Source organism: Salmo salar, chromosome ssa07, assembly GCF_905237065.1.
Source record: "Salmo salar chromosome ssa07, Ssal_v3.1, whole genome shotgun sequence".
Taxonomy (NCBI): Eukaryota; Metazoa; Chordata; class Actinopteri; order Salmoniformes; family Salmonidae; genus Salmo; species Salmo salar.
The window spans coordinates 49,240,070-49,266,161 of record NC_059448.1 but is presented as its reverse complement, the minus strand read 5'-3'; the positions used below and the strand labels follow the sequence as shown (position 1 = coordinate 49,266,161).

General features: G+C 45.2%; 1 protein-coding gene across 1 annotated transcript; it reads right to left on the bottom strand.

Moving 5' to 3' along the window:
* Positions 1-301: 301 nt before the first annotated feature.
* On the bottom strand, positions 302-26,092 carry LOC106609515 (AT-rich interactive domain-containing protein 2-like). Its single transcript, XM_014208422.2, is given in 22 exon segments — positions 302-1,724; positions 1,896-1,987; positions 2,198-2,321; positions 2,422-2,513; positions 2,591-2,729; positions 2,999-3,144; positions 6,560-8,645; positions 8,648-8,921; positions 9,213-9,403; positions 9,569-9,703; positions 9,926-10,001; positions 10,647-10,814; positions 11,195-11,404; positions 11,609-11,705; positions 11,894-12,150; positions 12,393-12,462; positions 12,707-12,774; positions 13,218-13,436; positions 16,563-16,696; positions 24,421-24,518; positions 25,381-25,474; positions 25,587-26,092. Coding segments are annotated over 22 exon segments (4,974 nt in total). The 5' UTR covers positions 25,679-26,092; the 3' UTR covers positions 302-1,612.

The following is a 26,092-nucleotide window of genomic DNA, read 5'->3' as shown; positions in this document are numbered from 1 at the left end:
GACAGGCCATCAACAGAACATTCAAGTAAAAGGTAAGCTACACAGCCATATATACCCGATTAAGGTAGTTTGGGTGGACAAACCTTCAGATTGAAAATCATTCTGATCAATTTTTCACTGGGAGAGATGATCTAGGAAAGAAACTTTCTAAAACAGCTCAACAGAATATACACATTTAGGGAAAAACATTTTCCATTAAAATGTGTGTATTTAAAAAGTGGATAATCACAGCCATATAACATTGTGGAACAGAGGCACCCATTGCCTCCTCACACCACAAAACAAGAGCCCCAAAAAGACAAATTGTTCAGTCTTTTATTTAAAAACTATAAACAGTCACCAAAGTAAATAAAGCCAATCTAACAGACTGTTATGTCTATGTATAATAGCACATCCTACTGACACTGCAGAAATGAGGATGGGTGGGCTGCCCCGCTCGGACGCTAACAGGCAGTCATTAATGTTACACAACACACCATAGAGAGGATAGTCTGAGGACGTGAGCCGGAATGTGGCATGGTATTAAGAATGAAAAAAATAGTACAATAAAACGCCACGCTATATTAACATAGAAAAAAAAGTAGTGAAGAAAATATACCTGCACATAAAGCAAAGAACACAGGAGAAAACCTGTATAAAACTCCATGTATTTAAACCAATTTACAAATACAAAAAAAAATGTACGCGCACTGTGCTCGTACAATGACAAACGTTTACAGTGGATACATGTTGGGGGTGAGGGGTGAGAGAATACCTTCAATATTATTTTCTTCTACAAAATGACATGAGATATATTATTCCATACTCTTTCAGCCAGCAAAATGAGTTCTACAAGGTATTATAATACAAAAAAAGTCAGTTCCACAAAAAAACTGTTTCCCCCTTAACTTTACAGCATCAGTACCTTTGCAGAAGTATTTACAGGTTTTAAGTACATTCATCCACTGCTGAGTATAGAATCACATTAGATACAAGTAACCAGGGATCATAAAAAAAAAAGAAACTTAGATTCTACCAAAGTAATGCTTCTATTACTCCACAGAGCAAGTTCCCCAGTGGCTGTATCGGCATGAGAGGATTTTCTTTATATATATATATTCACAAATATTTACAAGATTCTTTTCATTAATTGTAATGGTATTCATTTCAATAATAAATAAGTGAAAATATATTGACTCAAGTAAGAAAACCACGCTACCAAGTTGTAAAGAAAAACAATCGAGCCAGTCTCCTGCAGCTGTGTCTCCCTCCCCCACCTCTAGCCACTCCCCTCCCTCGGCAAAGCAAAACTCCTCAACGTACTGCCGCTCCTACTCAAATAAGTTCTCTGCAAACAGTCCCAGGATTACAAAAATGTGCTCGTATTTAGGGTTTCGTTAGTTGAGTCCCTCAGGGCAGCAGTCTAAAGAGCTCCCCCTCTTGGGCGGCTGGTGGAAGACCCCGTGGCAGTTTGTTTTGTGAAGGAGGTGGGGGGGGGGGATTTGAGCACAGTGGGGTGAGGGAGGGGAGTCCAAAGGGCATGGTCTGGTGTTGCCCACCGTGTGCCCCATTGTCATGACACCCCTTGAAGGATGGTTCTCCTATTTTTGGGGGTGGGGTTGCCCTTGTGGACTCAAGCTTGGAGAGAGCGAGTCAGTTCATAAAGGCATTTGGCGAGCGTTGTGGAGACCTCCATGTTACTGAGTGCCAGCACAGAGAGGTGACTCTCATGCCTCTTCACCAACCTGAGAAGACAAGACAGGAAGCTGTCATTACATACTCTCCATCAAACAGTAAATCAACATTGGTTTAATTGATTATGATTCATCACGTCGAACAAACACAGCACGAGGAGTCCTCAGAAGACCCTTCTGTAGTTGTGAATGTATTCCAAAAAAAAGAGAAAAAGTTCTTACTTTCGACCGCAGTCTGAATACTTGGCGATGTTCTTTAGCGTTAAGGCAGCAGTTAGTCGTATGTGTTTGGTCATTGGTCCCTCTTTTTCATCCTAAGGAAAAAGATTGTGAAATTCATCAGTTACAAGATACATTGATAACAAAAGATTTCCAAGTGGGAATATATGATAAATATGGAGTAGTCAAGGACTGCAATGATTAACATCTTAAACCTTATTTCCACGTATAAAATTAGACAATTCTGTCAAATGTCAGCCGGACACCTTCAGTGTAAACAAACAGGTAAGCTCAGCCATACTCACAGTGAAGTCCCTGAACACCAGGTTCCGAGAGCCTCTGCGTAGTGCCATAAGGGCTGCGCTCGGATGATTGACAATAGCTTTCTGTGCTCGCGGTGCTGGAGTGCTGCTTGCCACTGGCTGAGGCCTGTGGAACAATGCAAAAGAGTCTGCCACACATAGCACATTCTAGCATCACCAGAATGGACATTAGCACTAGCATGCTAAGCTAACCAGAGGGTACATACTTGGAAGTTTTCTGATTGGAGTCTTGCGTCTGTGCCGGTTCCTGCTCCAGTTTTAGTGCGGCCAATAGGGCATCTCGAGAACAATGCTTATCCTACAGGAAGAAAATTGGATAATTGTCAGCAAAAAGCCACAAACATGGACTGATAGATTGAGAGGGTGTAGTCTTACCTGTAGATGGGTTATGAAGGACAGTCTCTGTCGGGGGAAAGGTTCACATCCCTCCCAGAGGCACTGGCCTGGGTACAGCTCCTTGCCACCATGCTGCGTGGCTGCATGGTAGAACACCCTAGACGGCGTCTCAAACCACCTGGAAAAACAACACGGATAACAACGGGACAGTCAATGAACAGGCCACTTAGACTCAATTCTGATATTTTTCCCCACTAATTGGTCTTTTGATTAATTACCTCTGAAAAAGATCTGATGTGATTGATCAAAAGACCAATTAGTGGGAAAAATACCAGAATTGAGCTGCCTGTCTAAACGCCGTTTTAGTTAGCCATGATATGAACACACCTTTCATGACACAGGACTTCTTTAAGTAGGTCAAGTCAATATGGACAGAGATTGACTCACCGTTTACAGGACTGCCACAGACACTTGAAGTTCTGTCCCGCTTTCCTGGTCTGTTCTGGGGGTGCCACCACGGCTTGTGGCCCAGAAAGGGGGGCGTTGGGGCTGGCGCTGCCAGCCTGCACAGGCTGAGCCACTGTTGGCGGAAGCTGCGTAAAACCAGGCAAAGCTTTATTAGATCAAATAAGCAAGTGATATTTTGTGTTGTATAATTGTTCTATTTTCCAAATAAAACAAACAAGTCAAAAAAAATGTTTGTATTTATTTTACCTTTTTAAAAAGTTTGACAAGATAAATTAAGCTAATTTTGAAGAAACACATTTAAATTTTAGCCGAGCTACCCTCTGCTTACAATAAATATGATACAATAAATATGAATAACCTACAATTTGCTTATTAGTTATTCAGAAATGAATTAAACAAAAATATGAACAAAGAGTTTGAATTAATTATTCAAGGTCCTAGAACCTGAAGACTTTCATCATTAATCTTGTTTCATGCAAGTAATTTGCTTGTAAAATTAACAACTGTAAGCCTTGCATTGCTATACGATGACAAGATCACACACCTGCCAATCCAATAAGTGCAATATAAAACACAAGTCTGTCTAAATCATTAAATGGCCTCTAACCCTACTCATCACAATGCAGTTGATTTTCCCAAATAACAGCAACAGAAAAGCCTTGTAGTTGCATGTGATGGATAGCACTCTCCCACCTACAAATGTAAGGACTTGACTTAGTGTCCTTTGGACAGGTAGGTCAGATTTTTTACTTGTCCAAAAGCTCAAGCACCCAAAGCTTTTTTTTAATCTATTTAACATTGCAAAAATCAGAAACTTTGTCCAAAAATGATGCAGAAAAATTAATCCATGCTTTAGTCACTTCTAGGTTAGACTACTGCAATGCTCTACTTTCCGGCTACCCGGATAAAGCAATACATAAAACTTCAGTTAGTGCTAAACACAGCTGCTAGAATCCTGACTAGAACCAAAACATTTGATCATATTACTCCAGTGCTAGCCTCTCAACATTGGCTTCCTGTTAAGGCAAGGACTGATTTAAAGGTTTTACTGCTAACCTACAAAGCATTACATGGGCTTGCTCCTACCCATCTTTCCGATTTGGTCCTGTCGTACATACCTACACGTACACTACGGTCACAAGACAGCCTCCTTACTGTCCCTAGAATTTCTAAGCAAACAGCTGGAGGCAGGGCTTTCTCCTATAAGAGCTCAATTTTTATGGAATGGTCTGCCTACCCATGTGAGAGAGAGAGAGACTCTGTCTCAACCTTTGTCTTTATTGAAGACTCATCTCTTCAGTAGGTCCTATGCTTGAGTGTGAAGGTGAACGGAAAGGCACTGGAGCAACGAACCACCCTTGCTGTCTCTGCCTGGCCGGTTCCCCTCTCTCCATTGGGATTCTCTGCCTCTAACCCTATTACAGGGGCTGAGTCACTGGCTTACTGCTGCTCTTCCATGCTGTCCCTAGGAGGGGTGCGTTACTTGAGTGGGTTGAGTCAATGACGTGATCTTCCTGTCCGGGTTGGCGCCCCCCCTTGGGCTGTGCCGTGGCGGAGATCTTTGTGGGCTATACTCGGCCTTGTCTCAGGATGGTAAGTTGGTGGTTGAAGATATCCCTCTAGTGGTGTGGGGGCTGTGCTTTGGCAAAGTGGGTGGGGTTATATCCTGCCTGTTTGGCCCTGTCCGGGGGTATCGTCGGATGGGGCCACAGTGTCTCCTGACCCCTCCTGTCTCAGCCTCCAGTATTTATGCTGCAGTAGTTTGTGGGTTTGGTGGGGCTAGGGTCATTCTGTTATATCTGGAGTATTTTTCCTGTGTGAATTTAAGTGTATATTTTCTCTCTCTACCTCTCCACCTGAGCCCTAGGACCATGCCTCAGGACTACCTGGCCTGATGACTCCTTGCTGTCCCCAGTCCACCTGGCCGTGCTGCTGCTCCAGTTTCAACTGTTCTGCCTGCGTCTATGGAATCCTGACCTGTTCACCTGTCCCAGACCTGCTGTTTTCAACTCTCTAGAGACAGCAGGAGCGGTAGATACTCTGAATGCTCGGCTATGAAAAGCCAATTGACATTTACTCCTGAGGTGCTGACCTGTTGCACCCTCTACAACCACTGATTATTATATTATTATTATTATTATTATTATTATTATTATTATTTGACCCTGCTGGTCATCTATGAACATTTGAACATCTTGGCCATGCTCTGTTATAATCTCCAACCAGAAGAGGACTGGCCACCCCTCATAGCCTGGTTCCTCTCTAGGTTCTGGCCCTTCTAGGGAGTTTTTCCTAGCCAGTGCTTCTACACCTGCATTGCTTGCTGTTTGGGGTTTTAGGCTGGGGTTCTGTACAGCACTTTGTGACATCAGCTGATGTAAGAAGGGCTTCATAAATACATTTGATTTGATCAACTAGCATGGGTTACTAATACGACTAGGATTATGCTTGGATACTTTGAAACAAGGTAAGACATGCGTCATAAAATAACAAAACATCCAGGTTTCAAACAATTACGTTTATGGACCAAGGGCAACTCCACCAACCTCATGTTCATTATCTCCAGCACAAAACCAGTGTCAACATATGTGAAAACACTGCATTTATACGTTTTGTAGGGAAAAACCCTAAAGTAAAAAAGTTCTACTAGATTACATTAACAGTGATTTTCAAACACAGATTCACAGTGATGTGGGGAGCAAGAAATTACCTCCCTTGGGCTAAAAACACATTACAGGTCACAGAGAAGCATTTCTTTAGGACTTCTCTTCTCATCTTTGTAACCACAGATTGTAGAAACATGCTGTTTTCACATATGTATACACTGGAAATGATGAATGAGGTCAAAAAGTGGTGGAATTGCCCTATAAACAGCTTCAAAATGCAGACCCCTCCACTCAGATTCAAGGTGGGTGATGTGCGGTGCGCAACAGGCCCGTCTTGTGACCATTTGATCTGAACGAACCGTGCCTTGAGTATGTCGAATCAAGCCTTTAGACGTTAATGACCCTTCATTATATTTGTCAAACATGACTGGTGTTCAGCCTATATTTATGTAATTAAAAGTCTCAAAGTTTGGCTACATTTTCTGGTGCCTCCCTCATGTCAGCATCGGTTTGGACGTGAGGCTGTAGCCAACATGCATATCATCTACACTTTGACATGTAGGCTTTTTTATTAATGTACATAAAAATAGATTTGAATATTATTCCAATGTTGACCTCTGATCCAATTCTGATCTGAATAATTGTTTGTGAAAAAGTGTTTTATTACTCTTGTCTGAACTTCAATCTACAATCTTCTTGTCTAAGCATTGTTTTTATTTGTCCCAGACAAGAGAACAAGCGTTAATGTCGAGCCATGCATTTTATGTTTGTGAAGAAAAACAGAGTCACATGTTTTACCAGCAGGGAAAGAATGTCAATGATCCAATAAAGTATTCAAGATAAGTCAGCAATCTAATGAGTTTCCTAGCCAACTAGTTGACACGGCTTGCAAAACTGGGACAAGAAACAAATTGTTGAGCTATGTGAAACTCACCGTAGAGCTGGTTGCCTGTATGGTCGAGCAGTTCCTCTGCTGCGTGGCATTCTCTATTGCTACTTTGGCTACTGTGCTTGGGTCGGCTCCAGCTGGCACGGCCACCATGGTGGCACTGCAGCCCGCCTTGTTGGGGTCGCTGATGGTGATGATCCTCACTCCCACCTTACAGGGAATCACAGACGCCCCCTTGTCCTCCTCCGCCGGCCTCTTGAGTGCACGGCTCTCGCCACTCAAACCATTGGCCGGCAGGGTCCCTGGCCCCGTGGCGCCCTGGGAGTTTACAGTGACAGTGGGAAACAGCTGCTGCCTGAAAGCAGGCAGGGTGTAGTTAGGCCCCGGCCCCATAGGTCCGTTAGAGAAGGGGCCTGTTGCCTGAGGCCCATTGGCAAGGCGCTCTGCCTGCTCAGCTTTGGCAGTATCCTGCTGGGGAACAGAGGGTTCCTGGGGAGCCCCATGCAGTTTCTGAGGAGGACCCACCTCCCCGTTCCCCAAGTGTTTGGAAGCGATGTGATTTGGAATGTTTTTGCTTAAGTGGGCACCGGTGGAGGCGTCCCCTCTCTCAAAGTCACAGACCCCGTTGACGAGAGCCTTTTTGGGGTCGACGTGTCCCTCCTGTGGGTTTGCCGGGCCAGAGGGCTGCTTCCCGTTGGTGGGGCAGCTCTCGCTGGCCGGTCCATTGATGCAGGCCCCCTGACTGTTCCCTGAGTGGTATGGAGGTAGACTGGAGTCCATGCACTTCCTCCCGTTAAGCAGCTTGGCCCCTGGAGCGTCGGCCCCTGCCAGGTCCCCGTTGCTGGTTCTGGTGCCAGCCCCATCGGCCAGAGAGGAGTTCTCCATCACCTCGATCTTGCGTTCGTGGATGTGCAGACCCGTGGCGTCCTTGGCCTCCTCCTCCTTCTGGCAGATTATCTTGTCCCCCCTGAAGGGCGGTGGTGGCCCGTGGAGGGTGTTGCCTGTCTGGACCACTGGCAGGCCTGGTGCAGCGGCTCCTTGGCTGATCTGGGCGGCGGCTGCAGAGGCTGAAGTGGTGAAGCCCGTATTGGGCACCACAGTGAAGGTGACCTGGCCACCAGGAGCCTGGCCCTGGATGATGGTGGTGGGACTGCTGGTGGAGATGAGCTGCACCGTCTGGAGAGGCCCCCCAGGGGACTGAAGCTGGCTGGGGACCAGCTGTACATTGAGCTGCTGGGGCTGAGGCTGGCCCTGTGAGGCCACCTGGTAGAGCACCTGTGGGCTGGGGGCACGCTGCGTGCTGCTAGGGGGAGGCACCTGGGGCGCGGGCAGGATGAGTTTGCCGCCCGGCGTAGAGGGCCGCTTTGGAAGCAGTAACTGTTTGATCAGGCTGGACTCTGTGGAGGTAGGCTGGGGGGGCGGCTGCTGCTGAGGCAGGGGCTGGGCCTGAATCTGAAACTGCTGCTGGGGGTGAAACTGCTGCTGGGGGTTCAATTGTTGTGGTTGCCGTTTGACCGACAGCATCTGACTGACAGAAGCAGAGCCCTGCATTGGAATCTGGGTGTTGGAAGGAGAGGGCAGGCCCTGGGGCAGTGGAGCGATGGTGGGAGGGCAGGGTGGGGGGTTGGAAGGAGTGGCAGGCTGTCCTGCCAGTTGGATGGCCTGGCCACCAGACATGGTGGAGGGGTTGGCCAGAACGATCTGATGGATAGCTGGGGCATAGGCCTGGTTCTGCTGGGGATTGGGGCTGACGATGACCACGCTGGACTGCTGCTGCTGCTGGTTATGAGTGGTTGTAGGCGGTCCGCTGGCCTGCGAGGGTGCAGGCTTGGGGGCGATGTTCTGGAAAGTGACGCGGGAGCCCTGGGCGTTGGACACGCCGGCGATGGTGAACACCTGGCCCCCGCTCATCTGGAAGTTTTGCAGCGAGGAGCAGGGGGCAGACACGGCAGCGTAGTGAGGGGGGGAAGAGAACACAGCCGTCTCCTGCTGGGGGCCCAGGGAGAGAGCCTGGGGTACTGAGGAGGGAGTGTGCGGCAGGGGCGGTCGCTGGGCGATGGGCACCCCCTGAACCCGCGCCGTGAAGATGTGGCCCTGCTGTACCTGTTGGAACAGTGTGACGGGGGTCCCGGTAGGCGCCATGACTTGTTGATGGTGGAGCTGTTGGGCCATGTTGGGGCTGTGGTTCTGGACCACCTGGCCAGAGGTGGGGATGGAGCTCTGGACCATGGCCGTCTTAAGGATATCCCCTGGCTTGGCCTGCTGAGCTGAGTGGGGGTGCTGATGTGGTGAGGCCTGGGGGTGAAGGGGAGCCGAGGAACAGTCTGAGCCGCTTGGGGGAGGGGTACACCATCCTGCATGGTGGAGGCCACCTGTGGCGCTGCCGGGTTAGCAGTAAGGCTGGGGACTAGAGGCCGGGCAAACCCAGGGACAAAGTGTAAACAGAGAGACAGAGAGAAAGAGAGAAAGAGAGAGAAAGAGAGAGAAAGAGAGAGAAAGAGAGAGACAACAAAGAACACATTAGAATCATTGACTGAGGTCCAATTCGCACAACTGCAAAGTATGTCTCAACATACTCCAAGACAACATGTATAGCAACTATGTCTGACGTTTGTTGTGATAACAATCAAGGTAGGTGGAAACTTGAATTTTAATGCCACTAACTACAAAAATGTAGTAAGTTGTACAGTGAGTTTACCTGACGGGGATGCCTGTGGGTCGACAGGGACGTCGTGCTTGGGCCCTGGTGTGGGGCTAGCCTGCTGCTGGTAGTACAGCTGGATGGGCAGTGGGATGGCCCTCCGTTTGACCCCCACCACGTGTATGTGTGCCTGCGCATTGGGCTTGGTGTCCTCTAGCCGCTTCACTGTGTGGTTTGGGAAGATGGTCCTACAAAATGATAGACATGGTGACATTGTCAATCATGTTTCTCAAAGTCATTGAATTTGGGCCACTGTATTGTAACTTGTCCATAGGGTGATTTCTTGGTTGAAAACATAACATGAATACAAGGCTTCCAGGACCACAATTGTGTGTGGGGGGGGGGCAACCAACCGTAGACATTTGAGGAAGCCTTGGGAGGCTAGGATGCCAGCGCGTCCCATCTTGCTGCAGGTGGTGAGGTACTCCGAGTACATCTCTGAGCGCGACACGGAGCTCTCGCCGCTCACCTCGAAGTGGGCGTTCAGCCTGGTGGAGACAAAGGGAACTCAGGATGCATCTATAGCTACTCAGGGGTCAATTGTGACCAGCAAGCTGACTGCTTGACTGAGAACCACTGTTCAACTTACAGAGAAACTGAGGGGCTAAGAGGTGTCACAGAGAGAGCATGGCTATGAGAGGGTGTGTGTGTGTGTGTGTGTGTGTGTGTGTGTGTGTGTGTGTGTGTGTGTGAGAGAGAGAGGGACTCACCACTGCACTGTAAACTTCTCCCCATCTAGCTCAACAATACCAGGAGGAGGAGTGGACTGGACAGGGACTCTTGCTGCTGAAGTGAGAGATGACATAATTAGTGAGTCTAATTTGATCAACTTACAAAAGTTTCTGAATAAACCCATTCTCTATGCTGAAAACACTTTTGTTCTGATGTGAGACTGAACTGTCAAATCTGCAGAACAGTGCTCCCGTCATACATTGTGTGTTTAGTGTGCTGTTCCTCATTTTGCCCACTAGGGAGCAGCAACAGCACTGTACAAGCAGATTGCTGTGTTCACCCTAGCTTGAATTATTCCTAGCACCTCATGCCAACTTCAACTTTAGCTGATTGATTGCATACAACACGGGTTTACACCAGTTTGCCTGATCATCCATGTTTCTAAATCACCAACGGATGGAAAGTCTCTACAGACAGGTGTGGTCGCAGAGGCTTATGGGAGACGTAAACTGATGAGCAGTCAGCTTTCGATCAGTCTCTAACGTACTCGACAAGAAGCAAGTCTACACAGAGCTGAGCCTATAATCTCAGGCCATTGTCTCAGGGAACTGTTCCTTTATACCATATGGCTAATTATTGCCCTCACACGGCTTGCTCTGAATTCTGATTTTATGTACAACATAAATATAACCTGGCTTAGTTTAATTTCAATGTGCATCTGAAGATCAGGGGACAGGGTTTAAGTGTTAAGATGCTCACCTGGGATGGGTGCGCCCTGCAGCGGAGCAGGCAGCTGTTCTACAAGCTGCGGCCGCACCTCGGCCACCTGGCTCTGCCCAGCAGCCTGGTGCTCCATCAGCCTCACGGCCGTCAGGGCATCCGGACCAAACGTGTGCAAGTCCACTGACACCAGCCGCACCAGCAGATCTGCCCAGAGAGACACAAATATACCGTTTAATAACATGTGTCTAAATTGTTGCATGACAGTTATTTTTGATTTCCCAATTCTGAAAATCATTGAATTTCCTATTCCTCCAAGAGATGACGAATATCTTCTGCGGAACGAGTTTGATTGTCAATTAATGCAGCTTGGTTGCTGTGCCATGCTAAGAGACTATACTTAATCAAACAGTACCCAAACACTCGATTAGCCAAGTTGTTAATGCTATACTCACACTATCCCAGTTAGATGGTTCTCCAACCCCTCCATTCTGTCTTGGTTGTTTATACTACTGCATGTATCCTCAATCCTGACTAGTGTCTAAGTTACTGGTACCCTGGTTAGGGCTAGGTTGTTGGTGTCTCACCTATGCTCCTGTCTACGGAGGCGATCTTGCTGCAGGGGATCTCCCCCAGCTGGGCCAGCAGGTAGAGGACCTCCAGGGAGGACATGAGGAGCATGAGGTCAGGCAGCGACAGCAGGCCGATCACCTCCCGGTACGACTCCTGGTCCACGTACTCACAGATCAGCACGCTGTTGTCCTCCGCCTTGCTCAGATTACCCAGGATCTCCATGGCTGAGGGGAGGAGGAGGAACAAATGGTCAGACTCTGGGAAAATCTACACTTTGACCTTCATCACAATTCATGCTTACTGTTGTTACGTAAAGACATGAAGTCGCTTTCACATTAAAAAGGACCGTGATATAAAAATAAATCTGACATTTGTAATAGAAAAAGACCCAGACACTGACAAAATAAAGCACGGGCTCTGACACTCACCCCTCATCTTCAGGAACCTGTCCCTTGACATCAAGCATTTGGTGATGGTGTGAAACATTAGGTGGGTTGTTCGAAAGTCAACAGGATCTAACTGAAGCTATTGGGAGAGAAAACAGATATTAACTCATAGAATCATCAATAACACAAATGCTCTGGAACAGCTACAGCCTTGTCTAACCTTATACAATATTATACTGAATAGTACTAATTCATGTAATGAAATAGCTCAATACTGCACAAAATAATAACTTTCAGAACATAAATATAGCAGTAGAAACACCTCACCTCTGCGGCCACGTTGCCGAGTGTATCCAATCCCAGCTGCCGTAGGGAGATGAAGTGGCAGTGGGCACACTGTAAGAGGAACCGCAGACAGGTGCGGTTAGCAGCAAGCAGTTTGACGTTGGCCTCCTCGAAGGAGAGGTTGCGGAGGATGACTCCCACCTGCAGGACCCGCTGACCCTCGATGTCGCCGATGCCTAGGTTGCGTGGAGGGTGGAAGAGGGCGCCCCAGCGCTCGTCCCCCGACGTAGTGTCTGTCACTGGGAGAAGAGCAGAGAGAACAGTGAATGTCTGATCCACCAAGGACATCTTCATGTCAGAGCAATGGCCTTAAGAGTATTCTTTTGTATGAGAAATCTTCAAATACTTTATTACACAAAAAGTTCACAAAACAATGTCGAAATATTTATTTGACGTAATATTTTTCCCATTGTTGCGAGAAAAAAAATTGTTATTGTGCAATGGGTCATTGAAATTTGGTCTGTCGGCATAAACTGCTTACCTTGCGTCAGGCTGGTCTTGTCCCAGATGAGGTCCCTGACTTCAGAATCCTCTACCACATCCTTCCAGAACTGTAGAATCATATTCACAGATTATTGTTGAAATACTGACTGCTGAAAAGATGCATTGCTATAAAAAAACAACAGCGGTTAAGGCTGATGTACTCCCGCGAAGCCAGATTTCACACCGTATTCACTAAGATCCCTGAATGGCTGGAGGCGAGGAAACTAGTTTTTTTCTCTCCCTCTGACCAAAAGCCTTGTAAGTTACAAACCTATAGTATACATATATAGTGAGTCTTTCAGTTAAATCTACCTTCATGAAGTCCCGGGAGGTTTGCTCCTTCCAGTCCATCCCAAATACAAAGGAGAAGCTGCCTAGTGCTGCAAATTCACAAGAGTACTGTTAGAGAGAACATTCCAACCCTTACATCCTGAGACAGAAGGTACTTTCACACCTGAGGGATCACAACAAATAAAAAAATAAAAAGGTTCTGCCATGGCAGTGCCTTGAAAAGGAATGCAGTGTTTACATTTTATTGTGCTAAAGCCTGGATTTTTGCCTTTTTAACAAGTTTACCAAGGAGGTAATAACTCATCTAGTCTCCATACAGGCAAATGAAAGGGAATAAACAACTTTCTCCCCATTTCCACTTAGCCCAAAAAGGGAAACTGAGCACAGTAGTGCGAGTGTCTCAACAGTTTCCCCCACCAAGTTCCCACGGTAGACAAAGATGACAAAAAACACCCATACAACTCTAATTACTGTCCTGAAAAAAATCGATTTGGATACTAATGAAGAATATTTAAAGGTGTTGAAGACGTACAGTCATCGAAGACGCCTGCGTGTGCCAGCAGCAGCGTGATGAGTTTGGGGTCTTTCTCCAGCTGCATGGCATGTTTGCTCTCGTTGGAGAGGAGAGTGCAAACGTTGATTGCGAAGTCCACTTCATTGGGCAAGCCCGACAGGAGAGAGAGCACCAGTTTGTTATAGTCGCATGGGGCCGTGAACTCCATGGACAGTCCATAGCTTTGGCGGAGATAGTCTGGGGACAAAAAACAACCACAAATCCAGTTGTAATTTCAACTTCAAAGTGAACGTAAAGAAAGCCTGATGAAAACGTACAAAAACATTACAATGTTGTGCTATAAAAGACCTTGAGAAATGATGATTTACGAGTTCATTTAGACTGTTCAGAAAAATGATTGCAACTGCATGCACTGGGACACCTGCCTGATAATGAATATGCATTCAAAGATAGAAACAGTGATTAAAAAGTCACATGCAGGGGTGGAGTTAACAAGTGTAACTTCCTGAAGCCACAGTCTCTTGGCATAACTTTGCTGGGATGGCAATGATTGTATGGCATATTTCAGTTATTTGAAATTGATTACAGTGCAATCAACGGGATATAAATAGCCAACTCCTCACAGCCGCCAGCCCTGCATCTGTTTCACACGTGTGTGTGTGTGTGTGTGGGGCTGACAGGACTCCTGAACTAGAGCTACTTCACACACAGCGGGTATGGTGGTAATGCACCATCACACAGCACCATGGTAACACACAGTTGCAAATTGCCTGCATGCCTGGGGACATGACAACCTCAGTTCAGATACACTCTTACTGATGGGGGGGGGGTCTCTCAGGCCTGGGCAAGATTGGACAAAAATTGTAATACAAAGTCAAGATTATTCAAACAATTATCTCAACAGCCATATGAGGGAGGATATGAGCTTCTGGTGGCAGTGCTCTGGTTTAAAGGCCCATATGTTTGTGCATAAACAAAAGGAGTATAAATGTAGCAGACCTAATATAGTATGAAGTACATTGCATCTCTGTTCTGAAACACACCATTCAACAGCTCAAAGACAAATCCTAGTACAACTCCTCCGTCTTGGTATATTTGCTACTTTCATCATATATTTTAAGATCTTGTTGTCTTGCTAACATCCTCCTCAAGCTTTCTTTACCCCCCCCCCCAAAAAAAATGGAGGAATGAATTTTCAGCACCCATTTGGCCATTTCAAGCAACTGTATAACGGTATTACCATAAGCTCTCACCGTAGGAGCAGGCTTTACCGTAGGAGCAGGCTTTACCGTAGGAGCAGGCTTTACCGTAGGAGCAGGCTTTACCGTAGGAGCAGGCTTTACCGTAGGAGCAGGCTTTACCGTAGGAGCAGGCTTTACCGTAGGAGCAGGCTAGCAGCACCATTATGACTAACAATTGGAGAAGAGCTGCCAAATTCTATCTTTATGGAATCTATGATTATGTTATGAGGTGCAATAAACTGTCTGAAAAGACAAAGCAAACAAGCCTGCAGTATATGCATGACCGATGACTAACACGTGTGCTGTGAGTCGAGAGACTTAGTTGAGAGGAAGTTCAGTGCTTAAGGTAGCCATAATGTTGACTCCATTTGAGTCGTAAATTTGACTCAAATTCAGAGTTAGCCATGTTCTTCAACAGCCCCATCACTCGATACTTGAAGAAATGTACTTGAAGAAATATCCACCTTGATAAACTTGCACCAAGGTTGTCCTCTGACCTAAGACTACTTTTATTTATTTCACAGCATCCCAAAATCCACCAAAGGGTGGTCGCGTTACCTCACAGTATGGATACAGTAGAGTATCGTAATATAATTTGACGGTTTCACATCGTTACTGTCACTATAATTGTTCAAGGTAACCTTGGTTATTAACGTTAGCTAACGCTAGTCAGGTGTACCTGCCCCACAACTCAGGTATTCATCATCCTACAGCTTTTTCTCCATCTTATTTCCCCCCCAAAAAAAAAAGTTGAGCCAACAACATGAGCACTTTAACCTCCACAACTAATTTTCTCATGGCTTTCTCTTGTCTCTCTGCAGCAGACATACAGTATAGTGAGCATGTGTTTGGAACATCGAATCGCGATATATAAACAATCGCAATACATATCGTATCGGCACCTAAGTATTGGGGCGACAGGTAGCCTAGTGGTTAGAGCGTTGGGCAAGTAACCGAAAGGTCGCTAGATCGAATCCCTAAGCTGACAGTGTGTGCAAATGTAGTAGGATTAGGGAGGTAAGGCAATAAATAGGCCATAGAGGCGAAATAATTTAGCATTAACACTGGAATGATAGATGTGCAGATGATGTGCAAGTAGAGATACTGGGGTGCAAAAGAGCAAAAAAATATATAATATGGGGATGAGGTAGTTGGATGGGCTGTTTACAGATTGGCTATGTACAGGTGCAATGATCAGTAAGCTGCTCTGACAGCTGATGCTTAAAGTTAGTGAGGGAGATATAAGACTCCAGCTTCAGTGATTTTTGCAATTCGTTCCAGTCATTGGCAGCAGAGAACTGGAAGGAAAGGCGGCCAAATAAAGTGTTGGCTTTGGGGATGACCAGTGAAATATACCTGCTGGAGCGCGTGCTACGGGTGGGTGTTGCTATGGTGACCAGTGAGCTGAGATAAGGCGGGACTTTACCAAGCAAAGACTTATAGATGACCTGGAGCCAGTGGGTTTGGCGACAAATATGAAGCGAGGGCCAGCCAACGAGAGCATACAGGTCGCAGTGGTGGGTAGTATATGGGACTTTGGTGACAAAACGGATGGCACTGTGATAGCAAACTGGATGAAGTCTGAGTAGAGTATTTTGTAAATGACATCGCCGAAGTCAAGGATCGGTCGGATAGTCAGTTTTACAAAGGGTATGTTTAGCAGCATAAGTGAAGGAGGCTTTGTTGCGAAATAGGAAGCCGATTCTAGATTTAATTTGGATTGGAGATGCTTAATGTGAGTCTGGAAGGAGAGTTTACAGTCTAACCAGACACCAAGTTATTTGTAGTTGTCCATATTCTAAGTCAGAACTGTCCAGAGTAGTGATGCTAGTCGGGGAGGTGCGGCCAGCGATCGGTTGAAGAGAATCCATTAAGTTTTCCTTGCATTTAAGAGCAGTTGGAGGCCACAGGAGTGTTGAATGGCATTGAAGCTCGTCTGGAGGTTTGTTAACACAGTGTCCCAAGAAGGGCCAGAAGTATACAGAATATGGGGCCATCCCTTCAAGAATATTTATTGTATTTCAAGTCCTAGCCCAACCAAGAAGATTTGGGCCAAACTTATGTAGCTAATTATTGCTTTGTGGTTGTTTGAAGATATTTTGTAAAAGAGGGAAAGCTTTACCTGATACAGTGTGTTGCTGGTAGTTGTAGGAGCAGGGGATTGCACCAATTGGAAGAGATGGTTTCGGGTTCCCAGGCTGCACCTCGTCATCATCCTCGCCGAAGTGATGGACCTTTTCATACTTTTCTAAATATCTGTAGACAAAAGAGAACTTAACGCTCAGAGGGTGACTGATCCAAGACCCCACCTACTTCCAAAATGTAATCTAAAATGGCCTCTATAGCAAATAATCCTGTTTCACCCGATCCTCAAATCTGCCTAACTAGGATAAGTCCTGCCTAACTAGGATAAGTCCTGCATCCTTAGACTGTGGCTAAACCATCAACTGTTGTGCCTCCAAATCCCTGATAACAAAACTGGACACCCTGGCACATTCCCATCATATCATTTGCCAATGGAGTTCTTTATGACAGCCACTCTGAGGAATTTGGTTAATGCTTGCAATTACACAAGTAAACTGGTAGGCTTCACTCTGGCCTATTAAACCTCAAGTCTACTTCTGTGAACTCCTAACATTTTCAAAGTCCTCCTACAGACAACACTAATGTTGTCAGGCTATCTGTGCCCACATCCTATTTCAACCCCAGTCGCAAAGCAATTCCACTACTCAGCCGCTGCAGACTGGAACAAACTACAAAACGGGGCTTACAACATAACCAATGTCTCTCGCCTACTTCTATCGACAGAGTGAATATGAATGACTACAAGACAAAGCATGAAATGAAAATACTGCCAGAGTGAGATACAATCCAATCCAAGTTTCTGACATAGATTAAATAATTATGTTTACACCTAGCTGACTCAAATCAAAAGACATGTGTTACACCATCTGCATGACAGTGCAAGTGTTTAAGCAGAGTACAAGTGATGAATCCTTTGTGCCCTATTGCTTAGGGCAAAATAGTTTATCAAGAGTCACAACCAATTCCAGTCTTCCTTAATATGTTTATATTCAGCTCAGATGTGACACAGGTGGGGATATGATATGATCTTATCACCAGCACAGACAGAATATTCTAGACACTGGGGTGATGTCTTCATTCAAATGACCACTCCGCTCAGGTGGGGAGAGGTGCAGAAAAGCAAAGGGAGTTTTAATGAAACAAAGACTGATAGCTTTCTGTCGAATGCCAAAAAAAAAGTCTACAAAAAAACCTGAAAAGCCTTGCTTGAGTTAATGTCTAACAAGTGTTGCAGCCGTCTCTCACATGTTTAGGTAGGGACGGACCAACACATCTGCACATTGAATATTTGTTTACACAGACACACATGCTGCAGTGGTGGTAGCAGGAAATACCTCAGCAGTGGTAGCGTGGAAAGCCCTGGCTAAGCGCGGAGTGTGTGTGCTGCCGTGAGTCAGAGTGAGAGCCCCATTCTGAACGGAGTCCCAGTGCTGATGCTGGTTCAGCATGACCAAGGTAATCCCCCGTCCACGGCGCGTGACACACTGGACTATAAATACACCAACTCTCCGTTTGGAGAGGAGGGGCCTGGGCTCTGCACAGCGTCATCACACACTTGTCTGGGCACGGGCAGAAGGGGGTGTATGTTCTGTTGCAGCTGCTCATGTCTGCACTTCCCTTTTCATACATGGCTGGCAAAAAGCTCCCATTCTTCTGACAAGACAACAGCCAGTGTGCCACAGAAAAGCATCTCAGAATTAAGAGGCCTCATTTTATCAGTGTCTAATCAAGTTGACATATAAAAATTGTGTCATCGCAGGTGTCATACCATCAGCAGGTAAAAAAAAAACAAGCAATTAAGGTGGAACAGGGCTCTTACCTGTCATTTTTATCCCCAGCAACAACAAAAAAATCTAAACAAGATGACCTTTTTTCAATTAACCTGAACGGCACACAAAAATGTAGGCAACTGAAGCCATAGATCTACCACTGCAAATGGTGACTGTTTGTAAACTGATGTAATTTAAGGTCGTCCAGATCGTACAAGAGCTGATAGGACATAAGAGCAACCCTCTCAATAAAGGCTGCCTCAGTGAGTGAGTGTGTGGGTGAGAGAGTATTGGGTGCCCCCTGTTGGACAAGAACACAATCAGATTGAGTAAACTGGCATTACTACGGTTCTATAAATAGGTGAATATATATATATATTATTATACCTTGAAAATTATTACGCTTGCAGATTCATTTGAGCAGACAGAGACAACTTCTTAAACATGGGGGCATACAACAGGGACCAATGAGCAACACTAGAAATCCAGATTATGTAGCCTAAAGCTACATCAATCCATAGGCTGGTTTTATTGCTGATAACATAATAAATGGAAGCACTATATACAGACCACTACTGAGAGTGGGGGGTGGGTAAAATCCAAGTACTCGGTTGAAGACAAGAAACTGGTCTGGGGGAGACAATGGTAAACTACACTGAGAAGAAAGCTAACAACTACAATCAAGGTGGGAATCACAAAGGTAAAATAATGCCATTAGACAAAAGGAAACACTGAGCTTAAGACCATGCTTAACATAACGAGAATGGTGGGTAAGTTTAATTTATCAGCCCCCTAAATACATTTTCCGCTGGTATAGTTTGCTTGATGCAAAGTTATAAAGTCTGTCTCACTTTCAAACATTTCTTTGTGTGATCTGCAGAGAGCTTACCACAGTCAAAGAAAATGGGGACTGTATGCCCAATCCTAAACCAGTAGTAGTAGTAGTAGTGTTGCTAGCTTTCACTAGTCCCAACATCTCCAATCCCCACCTCTATGGACTGTTTTATCTGTGATTCAAAACCTCTCCTAGCTGTTGTTGCCGACAAGGTTTTACAATAAGTCAAGAGAAAGGCATGGCAAGCAGATAACTAGTGACAAAGTAAGGGGGCATGCTGAGGGAGAGCATGCTGAGGGAGAGCATGCTGAGGGAGAGCAAGCTGAGGGAGAGCAAGCTGAGGGAGAGCAAGCTGAGGGAGAGCAAGCTGAGGGAGAGCATGCTGAGGGAGAGCATGCTGAGGGAGAGCAAGCTGAGGGAGAGCAAGCTGAGGGAGAGCAAGCTGAGGGAGAGCAAGCTGAGGGAGAGCATGCTGAGGGAGAGCATGCTGAGGGAGAGCATGCTGAGGGAGAGCAAGCTGAGGGAGAGCATGCTGAGGGAGAGCATGCTGAGGGAGAGCATGCTGAGGGAGAGCATGCTGAGGGAGAGCAAGCTGAGGGAGAGCAAGCTGAGGGAGAGCAAGCTGAGGGAGAGCAAGCTGAGGGAGAGCAAGCTGAGGGAGAGCAAGCTGAGGGGGGGCATGCTGAGGGAGAGCTAGCTGAGGGAGAGCAAGCTGAGGGAGAGCATGCTGAGGGAGAGCAAGCTGAGGGAGAGCAAGCTGAGGGAGAGCAAGCTGAGGGAGAGCATGCTGAGGGAGAGCATGCTGAGGGAGAGCTAGCAGTGGCCTCAAGCAGTGGCGGAAAACCAGAACAAAACCTAAGCAAATGGTGCTTCACCTGTAATCAAATTGCAAACAAGCAGACGTTCTATAGTTTTCTTTGTCCAACACACAACGTTAGGTCCTACTTGCCAGTCAAGTCTTGTAATGTATGCCAGGCATTAGAAATAGGATTTGGAGTAGGGAGAGCTGCTGTTCTTAGACAGTGGTTCCCGGGTGTACTTTCTTTATAGAGTGAACAACTTCTGCTGCCCATCATTCACAGCAGTTTGTCCTATCGACCTAAGTGGGGAACTATGGAGTGATTCAACTTTAGTGGATTGTTATTGTTAGGCCTACATCTGATGATAGAAAACACCTAATCCAGATATTTATATTAGGGGGTGGTACGATACCAGCATCGCGATACTTATTACTATTGTGGCAAGGAAACAGAACACGAAGCGGATTTAACTTATTTAGGAAAACAGCCCAAAAGTTGTAAACAAACATCCTTATGTCATCCAGATTCACATTTATACTTAACAAATATAAAAACGCAACATGCAACAATTTCACTGTTACAGTTCATATGAGGAAATCAGTCAATTGAAATAAATTCATTAGGCCCTAATCTATGAATTTCACGACTGGGAATACAGATGTTCGTCAGATACCTTTAAAAAAAAGTAGGGGTTGAAGGTCAGACTTGATCAGACTGCTGATTGTGGCCTGTGGAATGTTGTCCCACTCCTCTTCAATGGCTGTGCGAAGTTGCTGGATATTGGCGGGAACTGAAACACGCTGTCATAAACGTCGATCCAGAGCATCCCAAACCTGCTCAATGGGTGGTGGCATGTCTGGTGAGTATGCAGACCACGGAAGAACTGGGACATTTTCAGCTTCCATGAATTGTGTACAGATTCTTGCGACATGGGGCAGTGCATTATCATGCTGAAACATGAGGTGATGGCAGGGGATGAATGTCACGACAAATGGGCCTCAGGATCTCGTCATGATCTCTCTATGCATTCAAATTGCCATCGATAAAATGCAATTGCATTCGTTGTGCGTAGCTTATGCCTGCCCGTACTATAACCCCACAATGAGGTACTCTGTTCACAACGTTGACATCAGCAAACCGCTCGGCCACGATGCCATACACGTGGTCTGAGGCCAGTTGGACGCGCTGCCCAAATCTCTAAAACGACTTTGGAGGCGGCTTATGGTAGAGAAATGAACATTCCATTTTTTCAACAGCTCTGGTGGGCATTCCTGCAGTCAGCATGCCAATTGCACACTCCCTCATAACTTGAGACATCTGTGGCATTGTGTTGTGTGACAAAACTGCACATTTTAGCGTGGCCTTTTATTGTCCCCAGCACAAGGTGCATCAGTGTAATGATTATGCTGTTTAAATAGCTTCTTAATATGCCACACCCATCAAGTGGATGGATTATCGTGGCAAAGGAGAAATGCTTACAACAGGGATTTAACCAAATTCGTGCACAAAATTTGAGAGAGACGCTTTTTGTGCGTATGGAACATTTCTGGGATCTTTATTTCAACTCATGAAACATGGGACCAACACTTTACATGTTGCGTTTATTTTTGTTCACTGTGTTTTCCAAGCTATAAAACACAATACTTCACATACAGCAAGTTTTTAAAGGACCAAAGAGATATCCGCTTCGTGTTTCCATTTTTGCCATGGAAAAAATATCACAATACTTGTATCGTCACAGCCCTAATTTATATGACACTGGTTTAGAAATCAAACGGACTTTTCATAAAAATGAACATGGTATAAACTGCTTGGGTTACACCAGGAAACTGTTGACCGTGTCAAAAAATAACATGCATTTCCAAAGTTTCAGCAGACTCGCTTGCAGAGTGCGTTTTCTGTAGCTCGATGATACATGAGTTTTGCTACATCATTTTAGCACCCTCTACTTAGCATCAGAGAAAGACATACCCTGCTGTCCCCTGATATCTGTAACACTAGATCTATAAACGCTGTGGCCACGTTTCACCTTTCTTCAGGTGCCAAGGCTAATCTCACTAGCAAACGCTGTGTGAATGAGACAACTTGATTGACTTCACGTATGCAAGAAAACAGCAAGGTAGTTCTAATCCAGCTCTTATTTTGGCATGGGCATCACAGTGCTAACAACATCATGTTGGGTACAGTCTATTCACAAGCTGCATCTCAGTCTTAAGAGACATCATCTCCTGCACCTGAACTAAGGTTTTGCTCAGGTTCCAGGATTACTTACTATTTTCAATGACAAGTGCCTTGCCCTTGGCAACGTTAAATTTAAGTAGTGGTACAAGAAGACCAACAAGCGAACAAAGGACTCCCTACTTCCAATACATTTCTGACTATTCAGCGTTTGCCCTTAAGACCGCGTTGGTATTGAGCTACACCTCCCAGTTAAACCAAAGGGCTCTTTGGTTCCAATAACTTTCACCGCTACAGGCTTGCTTGCCCTATAAGAGAGAGACCTGGCATTGGACTACATCTCCCACTTAAACCAGTTTGAGTTAACGGTAGAAGGCGGTCTTAACCTGGCCAATTCAATTTTTTGTTTGGTAAAGACACAGGAGTATGGTAAAATAAACTACCTATATAAGCTGTGAAAAAAACCTTCCAAGGAATAGAAGTTTGACCATTCTGGTCTACAACTAACATGTGATTCAAGTGGGGTGTGCCATGGGGTAAAACACAGGAGAAGTTTAAGGGAGTGAGGTCAAATTGCAGGCTTGAAACGGGTTAGGCCTGTGCATTTGTTTGAATATATGAAGCAAAATAAATCATGCATCTGGGAAGCTCCCAACAGCTCCTTCCAACCTGCTGACGTGCTGTCAGTTAGGTTATTTACAGCTCTGTGTTTCAGTCAAATATTGTTTTACAGGGCTCTACTCTGACATTTTTTGGGAAAAAATTACAAGGAGCACATGTGCACCTAAGTTGGAAAGTGTAGCCAGGTGCACAAAGAAATTTAGGGGCGCAACAAAAAATATTTGAAGTAATAATGCTAGAATCATTCGTTCTTCTCGGCACACTGGTGCTCCTAAATAAAATATCACAATACTTGTATCGTCACAACAACATGTTTGCTGTGACGATACACATATGCGAGCAAAATAGTCACATTGTAGAGCCCTGCGTTAGGCAATATCATAAGTTAGCCTATGACTCTTCAAATGACAATTTCAAAGCGAAAAAAAAGTCTCACTGGGTGCAGGCTTTTGTACCCAGCCAAGCAGCAACACACCTGTTTCTTGGTTGAAGACCATTTAGGCCTTGTTCATTGGTAGAATCAGGTGTTGCAGCTGGGCTAGAACAGCCTGCACCCAACCTCACAGGGTGAAATTGCCTGCCCAATATCAAATCAGGAAGTTAATGTTCAAATATTTGAATTCAATAAACTCTTATAGGGTATCAAGTGTTACTATTGTTCATCTGATGCCAAGAATGAAATCCTTTGCTAAAAATGCTGGAATAACCAGCACCCTTTGGAAACACTTCATTACAATGCTTGGCCCATCATTGGCTCTGCATGTAGGGCCTATATAAAATCCCACAATGACTTAAGAGAGGAAGGCAATAACATCTTCAGGCCTATGCCGAGTTGTTCAAATTCGTAAGCCACATCTGCAGGCAGGTATGACACTTAGGTAGAGTCTGTGTGAACCTTGTTTAGAATTTGACATGCCTACATGATTGGTTACTTGCAGACTATGTTGACCTACTGCTCTTTCAACCATTCCCAAAATGTGAAGGTGATGAATGGAACAGGATTATTAAAGATATGCTGCTTCAACTAACTGGCAAAGCAGGGTTATATAAGCAGCCTCCTGGTTAGACTGGTGAATGTGATCCTTCCTCTTAAAAGCAGGTGGCCGTGGCAACGATGGCAATATTTTGGAGGGAAAAGGAGACTTGAGTAGAGAAGCAGCTCCACACTGTCCACAGGCTTGCTGCTGGTGCCACATCTACACCGAGGGCAAAAGGTGTTTAGGGTAACGTGCTGTTGATTGCACAGTTATGGCAACGGCTAGCCTATTCAATGACAAATGACCAGCCAGCATTCAGTAACACACAAATCACGGACCATTTAAAAAGCATTCCCAGTTCATGTCCCTTACTAATAGTTTACATCTACAAAGAGAAGATGTATGGCAGAATCCCCAGTAGTAAGACATGGCATATAAAAAAATATATATACCGGTATATATAAAATAGTGATCTGCATTAACCCACTAAAATGTACTAAATGTTACATCAAAACATACTGTTATGAGGCATAAACATTGCAGCCAGTGTAAGGTCCAGTATAGTGTTTTTGTTTTCTGTGTTCAACATCTTTAAAAACTGTCAGCGATGCTGGATTGTTGCATGGTCCTTTCCTGCTTCCAGCCTCTCACAATTTGTAAACATTTGCCACATGCTGTCTGAGTGTAGTAGCTAATGCAAGACCATGCCACTTACCGAAGGTAGTATTGTTTTAAAACAAATGCTGCGTTTGAACAACTCCTTGGGAAATTAAAATCTTCACCCAGCTCAGACCACTGATTTTTGTCAGAAACCTGTAAAGTAAATGAGGATGTTATTATACATTTTTCAATTAAGCAATATCAGGATGCATAAAATATGGATAAGACAGTCATGAACAATCTGATTAGCATCTAATAAGATGTTAATGTGTGCTAATTTTATTAGCTAGAACTGTGTATTTAATTCCATGTTTGCAAGCCATCTAGTTATCACCGCAAGCAACAACTCACAGCTAGCTACAGCTTGAACTGGATGGCTTACTTACAAGCTAGTGTTAGCAATCTGGCTAACATTACTTTTCTGGCAAGCCAAGCGTGCAGGCTAAATGTGGTAGCTACCAAAGCCCGAGACAACGATGACCCGCTTCAGCACAATGCTAGCAACAATGATGGAATGATGGCGAGCAGTCTTTATTTGATGAATTGTTTTCACGTTTACAGTTTTCAATAAATAGGCCTGTGTGCGGCCTACATTTGTCTTCAGCCGTAGAGCCAAAGATGGCTAATGCGAATAACTAGCTTCCCCCAAATTATCGTAAAAAAATCTAGTTGCACAAAATGTTACCTATCCCCCGCGGCGAACAGTTCTTCCTAGCCAGTGCTCTGTGCCGATAATCGATGTTAAACGTGCCCGCTAATTTTGAGTTGCTCTAACTGCACTCAGACTCCGAGCAGTGCAGCTACCGTACGGACTTTCAATTCAAACCATACACAACACAAGCCACCACATTGCATAGACGGCAAACTAGCACAAGGCCGACCGCAATCCTCTCTCTCCTACAGCCGTTTTAGTATGAAATAGCTCTTCGGGGTGCCGAAAGAGAGTTCTCTAGCGGTTCACTGAAGACTTCACTGAAAACCGAGAGTGCGAAAATGCACTTTTAGTTGCACTCACTTTAGCAAATCCACCTAACGAAATGACTCTGATATAGAGAGCATTAAGATCCAGCTCTTTCCCACCCACGATAGGAATCTTCTTGAACGGCGATCTGAAGGAAAAAATCATTAAATACATGGAGAATAGTATTACTTATAGTTTGTAAGCATCCATAGGCATATGTACATGATGTTTAAAGGTGTATTTAAACGCCCCATTCTCACCCTCTGCTTCGGTGAAATTGCCGCAGCTCGTCCAGGAAAGCCAGTCCTTTCCTTCGCTGATCTAGTACATTTTTCCCCGTCGAATTTGCCATTGTTTTTGCATGTAAAAACGGTTAAAACCCCACTCACTCGCTTCCTAAGACACCAAGGATCCCATACTCCGCCGGCGCTCAGTCATTCGCGAAGCTGAGTGTTTAAAAAAGTTAAAGAAATAGCTAATAGCAAGAAGAGCGCCAGCTCGCTAATAAAGACTGATGCACAGCTACACACAGAAAACAAGCCGATTCAGTAAGTTGTAATAAACACTTAGCCAGAATAACGACCGATTTCAACGGTAAACTAAAACTGCCATTGTAAAATATGCTAAATTAATAGTTTTGGTATCAAATGTGTTCGTTTGGAGTGGTTTGACAGTGTGTTACGGACGCGACTCCAAGCAATCGCACACACTGTAGAGCGGCAGCGGGATCCAGTTCCAGACAAAAAGATCTGAGGCCTCGAGCTCG